This window comes from Canis lupus, chromosome 7, assembly GCF_003254725.2.
Source record: "Canis lupus dingo isolate Sandy chromosome 7, ASM325472v2, whole genome shotgun sequence".
In the NCBI taxonomy this organism is placed as follows: Eukaryota; Metazoa; Chordata; class Mammalia; order Carnivora; family Canidae; genus Canis; species Canis lupus.
This window is the reverse complement of record NC_064249.1, coordinates 39,371,214-39,386,091: the sequence shown is the minus strand read 5'-3', so window position 1 is coordinate 39,386,091 and position 14,878 is coordinate 39,371,214. Positions and strand designations below refer to the sequence as shown.

The following is a 14,878-nucleotide window of genomic DNA, read 5'->3' as shown; positions in this document are numbered from 1 at the left end:
CTGCCTCTGGCAACCACCAATCTGTTCTCTCTCTCTATCTCTCTATATTACTATTTTTTCCCATTTGTCCATTGAGGGACACAGGTTGTTCCCATCCATTTGCTATTATAAATAAGGCTGCAATGAACATGGAGATGCAGAAATCTTTTCGAGTTAGTGTTTTTGTTTTCTGTGGATAAATACCCAGAAATGAAATTGCTGGATTGTAAATTATTCCTATTAAAACTTTTTCTTTCTATTTAAAAAAAATTTAAGGAACCTCTATACTGTTTTCCACAGTTGCTGCGCCACTTTGCATTCCCACCAATAGAGCATGAGGGTTCCTTTTTCTCCATATTCTTGCCAACACCTGTTGTTTTTTGTGTTTAAGATTTTAGAGATTCTGACGGTTGTGAGGTGACATCTCATCGTGGTTTTGATTTGCATTTCTCTAATATTGAGCATCTTTTCATGTGTCTATTGGTCATCTGTATGTCTTCTTTGAAAAAATGTCTACTCAGATCTTCTGCCCATTTTTTAATTTGGATTGTTTGTTTTCTTGCTATTGAGTTGTGTTTTCTTTATATATTTTGGATATTAACCCCTTATCAGATATATCACTTGCAAATATTTAATCCCACTCCATAGGTTGCCTTTTCACTTTGTTGATGATTTCCTTTGCTGTGCCGAAGATTTTTAGTATGATGTCATTCCAATAGTTTATTTTTGCTTTTGTTGCTTTTGCTTTTGGTGTTGGATTAAAAAAATCATCATCAAGACCAACATCTAGTTTATCACCTATGTTTTCTTGTAGGAGTTTTATGGTTTGGTCCAATCTTTAATCCATTTTGAGTTAATTTTTGTATATAGTGCAAGATAGCGATCTGGTTTTATTCCTTTGCACATGGCTGTCCATTTTTTCTAACATCTATTGAAGTGACTGTCCTTTCCTTTTCATATATTCTTGGTTCCTTTGTTGTAAATTAATTGATTATAAATGTGTAGGTTTATTTTTGGGTTCTTTATTCTGTTCCATTGATCTATGTATCTATTTCTATGTCAATACCATATTATTCTCATTACTACAGTTTGGTAATATAGTGTGAAGTCAGGGAGCATAATGCCTTCAGATTTACTCTTTTTTTCTCAAGATTTCTTTGGCTGTTTGGGTTTTTTGTAGTTCCATACATATTTTAGGTTGATTTGTTCTATTTCTTTGAAAAATGCCATTGCAAAAAAAAAAAGAAAAGAAAAGAAAAATGCCATTGGAATTTTTATAAAGGTTGTATTACTCAATGAGTAGATTGCTTTGGGTAGAGCAGACATTTTAACAATATTGATTCTTCCAATCCATGAGCATTTTCATTTATTTGTGTCTTTTTCAATTTATTTCATTAATGTCTTATAGTTTTCAATATAAGCGTGTTTCATTTTCATGGTTAAATTGATGCCTAGGTATTTATTTTATTCTTTTTGATTCAATTGAAATTGGATTGTTTTCTTAGTTTCTCTTTCTGTTAACTCATCATTAGTGTATGCAAATGCAACAGATTTTTGTGTATTGACTTTGTATCCTGACACTTTACTGAATTGATTAGTTCTAAGAGTCTTTTTGGTGGAGTCTTTAGGGTTTTCTATACATAGTATAATGTCATCTGTAATTAATGACAGTTTTACCTCTTCCTTTTTGATTTGGGTACCTTTTATTTCTTTTTCTTGCCTAACTACTGTGGCTAAGACTCTTAATACTATGTTGAATGAAAGTAGGAAGTAGGGTCATCATTGTCTTGTTCCTGATCTTAGAGAAAAAGTTTTCAGTTTTTCATCACTGAATATGATAATAGCTATAGGTTTGTCATGTGTCAACCATTTATGACAAACCCACATATATGGGGTGAAGTACATTCCCTTTATACCTACTTTGTTGAGTATTTTTATCATAAATGGATGATGAATTTTGTCAAATGCTTTTTCTGCATCTATTGAGATGATCATATGTTTTTTTCCTTTATTTTGTTGATGTGGTAGATGACATTGATTTGTAGATATTGAACCATCCTTGCATCTGTGGTCTAAATCCCACTTGATCATAGTGTATGATCCTTTTAATGTACTGTTGAATTCAGTTTGCTAATATTTTGTTGAGGATTTTTACAACTATGTTCATCAGGGATATTGGCCTGTAGTCTTTTTTTTTTTTTTTTTTTTTCTTGCGGCATCCTTGTCTGGTTTTGGTACCAGGGTAATGCTGGCCTCGTAAAATGAGTTTGGATGAGTTCCCTCCTCTTTTATTTTTGTAAGAATTTGAGAAGGATTGGTATTAACTCTTCTTTGAATATTTGGTAGAATTCACTAATAAAGCCAACTGGTCCTGGACTTTTATTTGGGAGGCTTTTAATGATTGATTCAGTCTCCTTATTAGTAATCACTCTGTTGAGATTTTCTATTTCACCATGATTCATCTTGATAGGTTGTATATTTCTAAGAACTTTTCCATTTCTTCTAGGTTGTCCAATTTGTTGGTTTATGATTATTCATAGTGTCTCTTATTATCCTTTGTATTTCTTTGGCATCGGTTGTAACATCTCCTTTTTTATATTTGGTCTTATTTATTTGAGTCTTCTTTCTTTTTTTTTTGGTGAAATTAGCTAAAGGCTCATCAGGGTTATTTATTTTTTCAAAGAAACAGCTCTTACTTTCATTGATCTTTTCTATTCTCCTTTTAGTCTCTATTTCATTTATTTCCTCTTTAACCTTTGCTATTTCCTCTTTCTACAAGCTTTAGGCCTTCTTCTTTTCCTAGTTCCTTGACGTGCAAATTTAGGTTGTTTATTTGAGAATTTTCTTGTTTTATTGAGGTAGGTATGTATTGCTATGAAGTTTTCTGTTAGAACTGCTTTTACTGCATCCCACAAATTTTGGTATGCTACATTTTCATTTTTCTTTGTCTCAAGGTACTTTCTGTTTTCTTTTTTTTTTTTATTTCTTCTTTGAGCCATCGGTTGTTCAGTAGCATGTGTTTTATTTTATTATTATTTTTTTAATCCAAAACCTGTTTATTGGGATAGTGTCCCACTCCTCTTGATTCAGGGAGCTTTTAGTGCTGCTTCCACCTGAAGGAGCATCCTTCTGTAAGCCTTGCTTTTCCTCCCGTGGGCTGGCAGAAGACTGTGGAGCAACCGACACACAGAACTACCGTCTGTGCATGGCTGAAGACGGTGGTGATTTTGTAGCATCCTGGGCACTTCATGTCCATGAAGTAGGAGTTGGGGCTCTGCACCAGGTGCTTCTTCTTGTGCTTCCTCTTCTTTTCTGGGGATGGGTGCAGGAGGTCCTTCACAAGGGGCATGGTCTTATGGGGAGGTCGTCACCACCAGAAAGGTTCAGTAGCATGTTGTTTAATTTCCACATGTTTATGAATTTTCCAGTTTTCTTCATGCAATTAATTTCTAGTTTCATACCACTGTGATCATAAAAGACATCCATGTAAACACTTAGCACAGTTCTGGCATATTAAGGTGCTAAGTAAACAAGAGCCCTTCTGGGAAGAGAGAAGCAAGAAGGCTGGGGAAGAGGGTTGGTGAGGAGATGGGGGGCTTGGATCCTTGATGTGACTCTGCCACCAGCTAAGTGATCTCAGACAAATCACTTACTTGTTCCCTGGCCTATTTTCCTACCTGTAAAATGAGCATACTGGACTCATGAGTTATGGGTTTCCATATTTTGCACTCTTTAACTTGCATTAATATTGGCTTATATTTTTTGTCATTACTAGACTGACCTACTACCCCTAAACCCAGACCTGGGCTGGCTTTCTGCAAAGCATTTCTATTACCTCTGCTTACTACACTCCCATCCCGGTTCTCAGGCCCACAGTGCTGTCCAAGGTCATCCATGGTGTTGGAAAAATGACTTGATACCTACATACACATCTATTTAAATATTAGAAGTGCTCATCACATCTGGGTTCCATTTGACCAAAAAGGCCTGAGAGGACGATTTTGGTATTTAGTGATTGCAGGGTCTCTCAGACCCCATTGCAGAGTTCTTTCCTGCAGGGATTGCAGGCAAGGTGTCCCTAAAGGGCTGCCAGCCTTCCATGAGAGAAGAGTTTAGTCTCTTTTTACTTTCTTCCAAATTATCTTTCCATAAAAAATGTTTGACTCTACTCTGGAAGCCCAGGGCCCCTGCCTCATCCTCCTTTGCACCATCCCTGGCTGCTCACCCAGGTCATACCCTGTGGTTGTAGAACAATCAAGCCATGATCATAGTGGGGGAAGATCCAGCACTGCTGTGTTTCCAGACGCCTCACCTACGTGTGCATGTGGATCTTCCACATGGCTCAGAAGCCATAAGCAGAATAGAAAAATTAACAGAAGGACAGAGCACAAACATTTATATTATTAGCTGGCACATTATTTCTATAAGAGTTACTTTCCCAAGGGAAATATCTTGTCACAAGCTTAACTCATTGGTAGAAAAGGACGATGCTGTTTATAGAGAACACTTTTGTATTGATTGTCTTATTTATTTGAGACTCATCAGTGGAGAAACAGAGGCCCAGAGAGGCTGCTCAGAGTCCAACAGCTAACCTGTGGCAGAGACAAGACTGGCACACAGGTCTTTGGGCTCCTGGTCTAGTGTTCTTTCCTGGGCCAAAAGCTACTTTAAAATGAAAAGCTTTTCAAAACAGTATCCTCTTCAAACAAATAACTGATTGATAATATAGAAAAATTGTTTAGGCTTGTTGGCAGAACTTCTCTCCCAAAGTCCTAAAGTGCTTATAGAGTCAATGGCCTAGCTGTCAGTGTTTCTGGACCGTGTATTTCCACCTGCCTCCTAACTGCCCCCAGAAGTCTGCATAATGCCATTGTCACGGTTCAGTCACTGAGTGCTGGGGGCTCACCCCGTCCCGGCTTCCCTCATTCATTCACCTTTAATTTCAAGCAGGAAACAGGAAATATGGCCATGGGTAAAGCCACGAGATGGGAATACAACATTTGCTACTACATCCTTCATTAAACTCCAAAGTTAAAATAATTCATGCAGATGGCACGGTCATCAGTGCTCTGCCAGTTTATTTTAAGAGAGTTCTTTTTTCCAATTCAGTGGTGGGGCTAGATATCAACTCTAATAAGGTGGAAAATTCTTGCAGTGGAAAACCGTGTGGGTGCGTTTCTGACAAACTCTGAGGACCCACTATGCATTGCCTCATGTAGGGATTATTTCTTATTTTGCTTCCCAGATAATGAATAGGCTCAATTCCAATCTCAAAGGCAAATGTATCTGGAGAGATAAAGGAATGGAGGAATGGAGAGAGGACCCATTTAAAACACAACAGGGTCTCTTTCAGCAAAATGAATAATTAAATTTTGGATTTGTTGTCCAACAAAAGCAGTAATATGGGCAGACGCCAAGAGAAGTGTGACCGTGGTGTTAATGGTGGATTAAATGAAACATTACACTGTTCTCTTATTGCTGCATGGGGTTGGGTGTGAGGGAAGGAAACGAGGTTACGGAGGCAGAGTGTCCCACGGAGACTAAGGCACTTGGCATTTTGTGATCTTGCCACCGAGTTCATTTGTCCTGAGGCAAAGTTATTCTCTTTTATTGTATTTTCTTTCCCTCCCTCTCTGTTCTTCCTCTCTGTCTCATGCTGCACAGTCCTTCACATTAGACTGGCTACATCCAGCACTGGTTAAAAACTTTGACCTGTTCCTTGCAACTAAATAAATTAATAGTTTAGGAATAAGGAATTTAGGACTAGTTTTGTATTCACAGCTGATTGGATGGACCATAGAAGCGCTATTCACAGTGACTCGGAACCACAAGCTACCCAAATGCTCTTAGACCGAAGAATAGTTCAGGTGTAGTGTGCTCGCCCACTGAGATGAATGACCTACGGCTTCTTGCTACAGGATGGATGAACATCGCATCCGTAATGTTGAGCCAAAGGTGCTAGACCCAAGAGAGAACAGGCCATATGAATCTGTTTATAGACAAGAGTATAAAATCAGGGAAAACCCAATCTATCCTGTTAGAACCAAAGGTTGTGCTTATCCGTAGCTTTTAGTGACCAAGAGGGAGCACAATGCAGCGGGGGTGGGGTGGGGGGGGGTGCGGGGGGGGGTCCTCCTGGATTGACATAATTTTCTTTCTGGATTCATGTGTTGGATAAACAGATATAATCTGTTTGGTTCGTGAAAACTCTTTGAGCTGTTCACTTATTAGTCCTTTTCTGAATGTGTATTTATTTATTTATTTATTTTAATAATTTTTTTTTTTTATGATAGTCACAGAGAGAGAGAGAGAGAGAGAGGCAGAGACACAGGCAGAGGGAGAAGCAGGCTTCATGCACCGGGAGCCCGATGTGGGATTTGATCCCGGGTCTCCAGGATCGTGCCCTGGGCCAAAGGCAGGCGCCAAACCTCTGAGCCACCCAGGGATCCCCTGAAAGTGTATTTAATTTTAGTTTTAGAGATTTTATTTATTGGTTTGAGAGAGAGAGCACAGTCAGTGTGGGTGGGGGGTGCAGAGGGAGAGGGAGAATGTCAATGGCCCCACTACACGGTGCTGGCGGCTGCATGGTCTGAAAGTGCTTCCTGCGGTTAAGTAGGACCCAGCCTTGGACCGCCCAACAACTGCTCCCCTGCGGCAGCTGGCTCACAGATACAGACCAAGGGAAAAGCCAGAGAAGAAGCAGAGGCTGCTGGCCTAGATGCCCCACTCAGAGGCCACCTGTCCCCCGAGGAGATGTGGAGCCCATCACCACTCTGGTGGAAGGAAGGAGGCTCAGCTGGCAGTGGTTGTGCAAGACGTGGATCCTGTCGAGCACACTGTCTGCTCATGTTGTTAGAGCAGTGCACTGTCCAGGGGGAGGCAGGCCAGGTGTCCCATCCACAGGAAGACCTCACCCCTTGCCAAGCTCACACAGGTCAGCTTGGAAGATGGTGGAGCTCTGGCTAACTGGTGGGAGCCTTCAGGACCAGCTGCACATGGCAGACAGGATGGGATCCCTCATCACTGGGAGGCAACATCCTGTGTCCAAGCTGGAAAGGGCAAAGGATAAAGCACTGGCCACCCAACTGGGCCCAGTGAACACTGTTGAGGTTTCTGTACATAAAAGTAATAAAAATTCAGCCAGTGTCAAAACTAAAACCAAAACCAAACCAAACCAAAGCCCCCAGAAATTGAGCAGGGCTCTCCTCCCCAGGTAGCCCCACCCTGGGCCTGGGTCACCTGCTGGGGTCAGCCCAAGCCTGCCACACAGACATCTGCCCACCTTACTGTCTGCCCACCTTATCGGCTTACCTTCTACTCTTCTCCATTTCAATGCTTACTGCTTTTCTGCCTCATACCTCCTTCCTTCTGGACTGCCAGCCCCACACATTCCCCCTGGCTCTCTTGGAAGCAGCAGTGATCTTGTGACCTTCAGCCACCGCCACCGTAGATTGGTTCTGGGATGGGCTTGCGACTGAATAAGGACCAATTTCAGTTACCTCCCTAAAGCATGCCTCCCCTGCCACCACTGGTTGGTCCGGCAGCAAATACATGGCCAAAGGGAGTGAATCCCAGTTTTTCTGTAGGACATTTTGGAACTAGAACAGAGAAGGAGAAATAAGTCTTTTCCAGGAGTTAAGCGGTTATGTTTAAAATTTAAGAGCCATGTCAACCACATTCCCTGGAACAGGGATACAGAGACAGCTTAGGGGGAGAGAGAGAAATGATATAAAGACAAGACAGAGAGAAGTCCCAAGAAGGTTCTGGAAGTTTCTGGCAGCGTTCAGCTTCTTGGTTATACCCCTTCCTGAAGGCATACAGCTTTCTTGGTGCCACAAGGAAGCCCAGGATCTGCAACATAAAGTTCTGTTCTTTTGAACCAAGTTCTAAAGTTGACCAGTGCCTGGTGCCTCATGCACACGTCCCACACTGTGCTGGTCAGCTTGCTCCCCATAAACAAATCAGTCCTCATTTGTAGCATTTGCCAATCCCATGATATAAGTACTTCCACTGAGGCCAATTTCAAGCTACCAGAATTTTAACGAGGGGAAAGTTGAACATGTGCTGCACTCAGAGGAGCTGGCACCAGCATGCCCTTGTGCGGCCAGGTCACATCCCCCTCTGTTTGTGGTCTTCTCTCACCTTGTGATGTCCTCCCATCAGCTCTCCCCCGTGGCCTGCTTACTTTCTCAGTGCCTGTCTCCTGCACCACCAGGAAGCCTTCTGGAGCCCCTTCCAACCCCCTTAGCTCCCTATGTTTGCCCCTGTTGTTGTGCTCACAACACGAAGTGCAAATTTTCATGAAGACTGTGCCCCTCCATTTACACAGGCCATATCTCAGGGACCTTGCCCTGGGACCCCTGTGCTCACCATGTGCTTCTGCGCAGGGCTGAGGAGGAGGGGGCCGGGATTGCTGGCTGAGTGTACCGTCCAGCAGGAGGTCCCGGCTGAGACCCTGTAGCACAGACCCTTAGAGGACAGGCTGCTGTGGAGAGGCTCATCAGCCTCAGCCCTGAGAGGAGCTTCAGTCCAAGGCAGCCCTATGATGCTGACTGGGGCCCCAGAATCCAGGGAATAAATGATTACCTGCCGGAGCTGGACTATTCTCCTGGGAGAATAGCTGTGGTCAAAACACAAGCAGCACCAGACTTTCCAGGGAGACTCAAACTCTAGGTGTTAAAAAATCAGTCTGGGGGTGGTGGGCACCTGGTGGGTCAGCTGGTTGAACGTCTGACTCTTGGTTTCAGCTCAGGTCACAATCTCAGGGTCCTAGGATCGAGTCTCACATTGGGTTCCCTGCTCCAAGGGGAGTCTGCTGGAGATTTCTTCCTCTCCCTCTGCCTCTCCCCACACTCGCTCTCTTTCTCTCTCTTAAATGTGCAGGATACAAGAAGTAATGCTGCTCAGCTCTAAAAGCTACCTTCAAGGCCTGTCTGTAACCCCTGACTCCGCAGTGAGGCTGTGCCAAGCAGTCTGACTCACCACCACTTTAGTTTCTAAGGTTGTAGGACTTTCATTCATGTTATTCAGTTGCCAATTAATCATGAATCAATTACTGGTCTTTAAATAAGTCCTATTTTGCAAGACTTAATATCTGTTGGATCTACCCATATCAGTGCAAAGTTTTTGAAGCTAGGAGCCATGATAGAGCCTTTCTGTATACAGTGTTCCTTGGTGTCTCTGATCATGCCCAAAAATTGGGTTTTCTCCTTAAGCACCCATCTGAAGGATGCCAGGGGCCTCCTCTGTAGGGGACCGACAGTGCACGGCCTGGCAGCTGGAACTGGATACCATGCCCTCCACTCTGGTGTAGCAGGCTTCTCTGTAAAACGGGAGCAGGGTATTTGTATCTGAGTCCAGTGTGCCCGACCACTGGCTGGATGGCACAGCATATGCTGCATGAAGGGGGACTCCTGCTAGGCCCCTGACACCTGTCATGCTGTGATGATGTAGCTCAAGCCTTCAGTTCTGGGTCTGGAGCATATCTCACAGGAAGGGCTGTGACACTGCTCTGTCTGCTAATGACAAAACATCATCTCAACCAGATACTTTCACCTTAGGTGAGGCCTCTTGTCAAAACCTGCCTGTCCTACCAGTGAAGTTCCTAAGAGTGAGAGTATGTGAGTGAATCAGTGATCTCAATCCAAAAGCATTTCCTTATTGACCGGCTTGGTTCCCAAAGTGAGAATGGTGAGAATCTGATGCCTGGTTGAAGTTTTGGTCTCCTCCGAAGCATTTACCAGATCATGGCCTCTACAAAGTCTGTGTGTGACCATGGGGCTCTGACCCACACTGGCTGAGGTGGGGCCCAGGGTGGGCCCAGAGTATCTCAGAAGCTCACACTTAGACACGGGGTGCCCTGGGTCACTTTGGTAACTTGGAATAAGTCATCAGGCTGGCAAGGGAGTGGCTGTCCTGGCAGGTGACAGCCATCTATGTGGACACCCGCTGGTCTGAGGGCGAAAGAGGAGGGACCTGAGGCTGTCATCATCACCTGCATGATGGACTACCCTTCTGGGTCACCTCCAAACTGTCAGAGTGCGAACATGAGCAGAGAGCACTACTTCCAGACCTTGTTTCATAGGTCTGTCCAGGGAGCATTTAGGGAAAGGGCGCTTTGTGTGGGTGCTGTGTTGGGCAGAGAGCAAATTCACAGTGGAGCCAAACAGAAACAGTCCCCACTTGTGGCTTTCCATCTAGAAGACACATCAGTGTTCGATTCATTGGTCTGTTACTCCTTTCTAGCTCAGGTGGGGCTCGATGTGGGGCCCCCACGGCGTCAGGAGAGCAGGCACTAGGCTGAATGGAAGGACTGGTCTCCTGGCTCTGATGTCCACTCCTGGGAGGGAGGCTCTCGGGTCCCCGTGCCGTAGCTGGTCACCATATGGTCTGATAATTGCTGCCTCACGGCAGTGGGTGGTGGAGCAGCCGAGTGGATGTGGGGTTCCTCTTATAGCACAGAGCCTGGGGCAGCTCCTCAGAGACGTCTGCCCTGCCTATACTACAGGCTGGGAACCAAAGGGGATGCTCCCCAAGCCTGCAGTCGGCACAGGACTGAAGCTTTAAGCACCACCCACCCAGCCCTGCTGCACTGTGTGTTGTCTCAAGGTGACTGTGGTCAGGGAAGGTGGCTCTGAGAGGACTGTCTGTCCTCCAGGAGGGTGGACGGAGGACTGAGAGGGTGGCAAGGGTAGTGCACATGCAGCACGCTCAGCATCGTCACACGCTGGCCAGTGGCACTGCTCTTAACCAAGGGGACAGTGACCCAGAAGACAGGCCAGTGGAGGTACCCCCTGAGCCCGATCTCCAAGGGGGGAGAGCCAGATATCCGTCACCCTACTCCGTGTCAGCCAACCTCTACAAAGTCCGAAAGCAAGTTGCTCCCAGGTCCCGTGGAGCCCCATGTTTTCTGACGGGCACAATCACAAGCTTCCAGCTTCCAGAATGTTCTTGGGTGTGTTAAGCCCACAGGTGCCTGACAAAGGCCAGCTCGGGTGCAGTGCCTGCCCCACACCTGCCCCACATGCTGGGAGGAAGGGCAGGTCAAGACATAGATTCCTTCTCTGGCCACCACTGGTTTTGATTAAATGTGAAAGAGGTCAGCAGAGAGGATCCTGGCCATGGGGTGGGGACAAAAGCAGAAGAGAGGCAGGGGTTGCTTGGGGTGGTATTGGAGCCGGGCAGGCCCAGCCTCTTCTACACTTGCATTTCAGTGTTCACTTACATCTGCACACACGTAGGACTGCCTTACCTGGCTGCTTTGTAGGCTTTGGCCTCTTTGGGTTTCTTGGCATCTCACCATTGTAAGGTCCCCATCTAGCGGCAGTAGAAGCCAATTGCAAGTCTGTTCCTCTTGTCTTGTGCATTTGGTCCTTAGGGAGACTGGGGAAAGTCAAAATGCATGCTGAGATGAAGCTGGCAGGGCAGTTTAGTATTTGCTGATGGATCAGGATTTGAGATGAAATGTCTCTGTAGATTGCTGAAGCAAGATTGGGTGACATTTGGGGGGAATATATCACACACTGAAGTGAATTTCATGTTCTTGGGCCAGGAGGGGTTGCTTGAATGGGGTGGAGGGTCCCTGTGGACAGTTGCCAGGAGTAGCTGGTGGCCTTATGTAGGGCCTGGGGCGGTGGGTGGAATTCAGTTCTGATGGAACAACTGTCCCAAGACAAGATGCCGCACCACTGTCCCAAGATGCCCCACCTCTGTCCCAAGACCGTCCCCCCACCTCTGTCCCAAGACCTCCCACCTCTGTCCCCAGAAGCCCGGCCTCTGTCCCGAGATGCCACGCCTCTGTCCCCAGACCCCCAACCTCTGTCCTGAGATGCCACACCTCTGTCCCAAGACTGGCCAGCAGTGTAGGTCAGGGGTCCCCGGTCTCATTCCCTGCAGCGTGCCCTAAGAGACAGTGGGCTGCCCATCTTCTTTGTGCCCCCCGCCCCCCGCCAGCCTCTCGGGAGGCTGTGTGGGACGGGGGTTCAAGGTGTGGGTTTAGGGTCAGGTCACCTGTGCTCCGGAGAAAGGCATGCACTTGTTTCCTCACCTGTGATGTGTGGTGCGGGCAGGGTGGCTCTAGGTCCTGCGGGTTGCCGTGAGCATTGCGGAGACCAGCGTCTGCCTGGCACAAAGTGGGGCTCCACACGGCACTGATGTTAACTCCTCTCTTTCCCTTCATTGATCACTCTATCCCCCCCACCCCACCACGTTTACTAGGGTGGCTTTGTGCTGTGCTTGTGTAAGAGGATGTTCAACACACACCCGTTCCTATGGTAATGGAAGCACCTGAAGCCAAGAACGACACGAGCAACTCTTCATGGGCCGTGGCCACGGAGCCGCTGTGGCCTGTCTGCACCAGAGCCCGGGAGGTGTACAAGCAAAGGCCGAGAAGCCCTGGAGCGGCTCAAGGGGCGGGTGGAGAGCTGCCAGTGTGCGTGCCTCCTACCCGCCCCATCTACGGGAGCCCACGAACCGGAGGCCAAAGAGAAAGGAAGCACCCAGAGAGCAGCTACGCGGGGAGAGTGTCACGTCCTCTGAGGTGGGAGGAGTGGCTATAGGTGACCTGAAAAGACTTTGTTCAAGAAGACGTCCTGCCAGAGCTAGGCACCTGCCCAGTGGGGATTGTTTTCGGGACACAGAAACCGCGTTGGGGGTTGGGCGAGAAGCTTGTGAGCAGCCGGCTGGGGGAATGACTGCACCAGTGTCCAGTGTCGTGGCTCCAGGAAGAGAGTTCACAGGGGAATCCCTAAAAGCCCTTGGCCTCACGGGGAGCTCTGGTCCCTCAGCTCCTGACCGGCCCCTTAACCATGCTGGAGACTCCCCAACCATAGCTCATGAAAGAGGCAGAGACTGAGAAAATGAGGGGCCCCGACTCTCCGAGTATCCTGGGCAGCGTGGAGCCAGGACAAACTTTAATAGCATGAGATTCTGGAGTTTTGATATTAGGCTAGATTGTATGTGTGATGACCTCAAAGTAGAGGACCTGCTGTCAATGGCGAGTGACCTCTGAAGCCATGGTACCCGGGTTTCATGCAGGGGTGACGGAGGGTGGCAGGCAGATGGGGTCCTAGAGAGGGGGATGGAGCTCGTGCCTGGAGTCCTGCTCGTTTAATAAATAGGTAACGGGTGCATTTGCCCTGCATCCTCAGCTTTGCTGAGCTGAGGAATTGGCTCTTATCCTGGGAGGACCAGGTCGACATGACACTTGTCTATCCATGTTGGGACTGTCCAATGTCATCCTGCCCAGGAGCACAAAGGTGCATAGACTAGATCCTCTATTGGTATTTCTCACAAGTCTGCACATAAAAAGGCAGTTAATACCACAAGCCAGGGTTGGGGACCCAGAGCTCAGCAGGACTCAACCTTGTTGGCTCTCATCTCTGTCCTGTGTGCACACACTTCACCCTGTGGAGCCAGGGTTTCTTCATCTGCTCCAGGGGTATCACCTACCCTGGAGGGTTTGTGGAGTCAGTGACTCAGTGGCTGTGGAGACTGGAGCAGTACAGACCCCCAGATGCAGTACCTAACCTCTGGTCTATAAATGTGACTGCCCAGGATGGGGCAGCTGGCAGGACACTGCATGTGACAGGATAACCCACAGTCTCTGTGCCCAGAGAGCTTCTACCCTGGGAAAGGGGTAGACTGGGTGTGTGCACACCTGCCTAACTCAGACAGTGAGTTTTTGGTGAAGACTGCATGTTTTTACTGACCTCTTTCTACACAGATGCTTTGGGTCGGGTGTCAATATTCTTAGGTGAGTTTGTAGCCAAATGAAAGATAAATTCAGAGTCCTTACCTAGGAGGTGTGATACAAGCGGCAGAGTCGGGCAGTGATGACCCCAGGACCTCCCCCTAGGTTGTCTGACAGCCAGCCAGCGGGCTTTGGGGCCTCTGCTCTCCAGTGGCACCTGGGAAGTACCCGTGGTGACTTCCCGTGAACTCTGTGACAAGGTTCTGGGGTCTCCAGGTGCCGGCAGCTTGCTTTCCCAGAAAGCTTCAAGAACAGTGGGCACCCAGATCCAGACTGCCGGGTGACCAATAAGGCTGTTCTCAGATTGGCCCTCAAGGAAGGGAAGGCAGCTGGGGGCCAGGCCCCTCCCTGGCACCCAAAGTCACATGGCAAGGTCAGCGTAACGCAGGCCCACACCGTCTCCCAAAGACAGTGTGAGAAAGACCTGTTCTTGCTGACTCTGTCTGTAAGGTTTGTTCCAGGAGAGCCCATTCCCTGCCCAACCTACATATATGAGGGATGTGGGGCTGGGGGAGGGAGGGTGGAGACAGAAATCACTCAGACAGCATGATCAAGATTCTAAAACATCGGGGCACCTGGGGGCTCAGTCGGTGAAGTGTCTGCCTTCGGCTCGGGTCACAATCCCGGGATTCCGGGATTGAGCCCTGCATCGGGCTCCCTGCTAGGTGGGGAGCCTGCTTCTCCCTCTGCTGCTCCCCTTGCTCATGCTCTCTCTCTATATATCACAAAAAATAAATAAAATCTTTATTTATTTATTTTTAAATCTTTATTTTTTTATAAAGATTTTATTTATTTACTCATGAGAGAGAGAGAGAGAGAGAGACAAGCAGAAGGAGAAGCAGGCTCCATGCAGGGAGCCTGATGTGGGACTTGATCCTGGGACCTCAGGGTCACCCCTGGACCGAAGGGGGCGCTAAACCACTGGGCCACCCAGGCTACTAAAAAGATTCTAAAACGTCCCCATGACTTGAAAATTTGGAACCATACACTAAAGAGAAAATACAAGATCAAAGCAACATTTACTTGGGTTAGAAACATTATAAACCATGAAATGGAGCGCTCCTCTTGATAGAGTTCCTCTGAAGACTCACTGGGGCTTTACCGGACCCAGCTCCTCACGAGCACCCAGTACGATGCGGGTGTCAACGG

General features: G+C 47.1%; 2 protein-coding genes across 2 annotated transcripts in view; one reads left to right on the top strand and one right to left on the bottom strand.

The window, feature by feature from the left end:
• Nucleotides 1–14,878, top strand: part of DNAH14 (dynein axonemal heavy chain 14) — a 475,011-nt gene that overhangs the window by 79,669 nt on the left and 380,464 nt on the right. The gene's annotated exons all lie outside the window — the stretch shown is intronic.
• On the bottom strand, nucleotides 3,038–3,328 carry LOC112648331 (40S ribosomal protein S27-like). The gene has a single exon (XM_025429790.2). The coding sequence runs from the start codon at nucleotides 3,326–3,328 to the stop codon at nucleotides 3,077–3,079; it is 252 nt and encodes an 83-aa protein (XP_025285575.1). The 3' UTR covers nucleotides 3,038–3,076.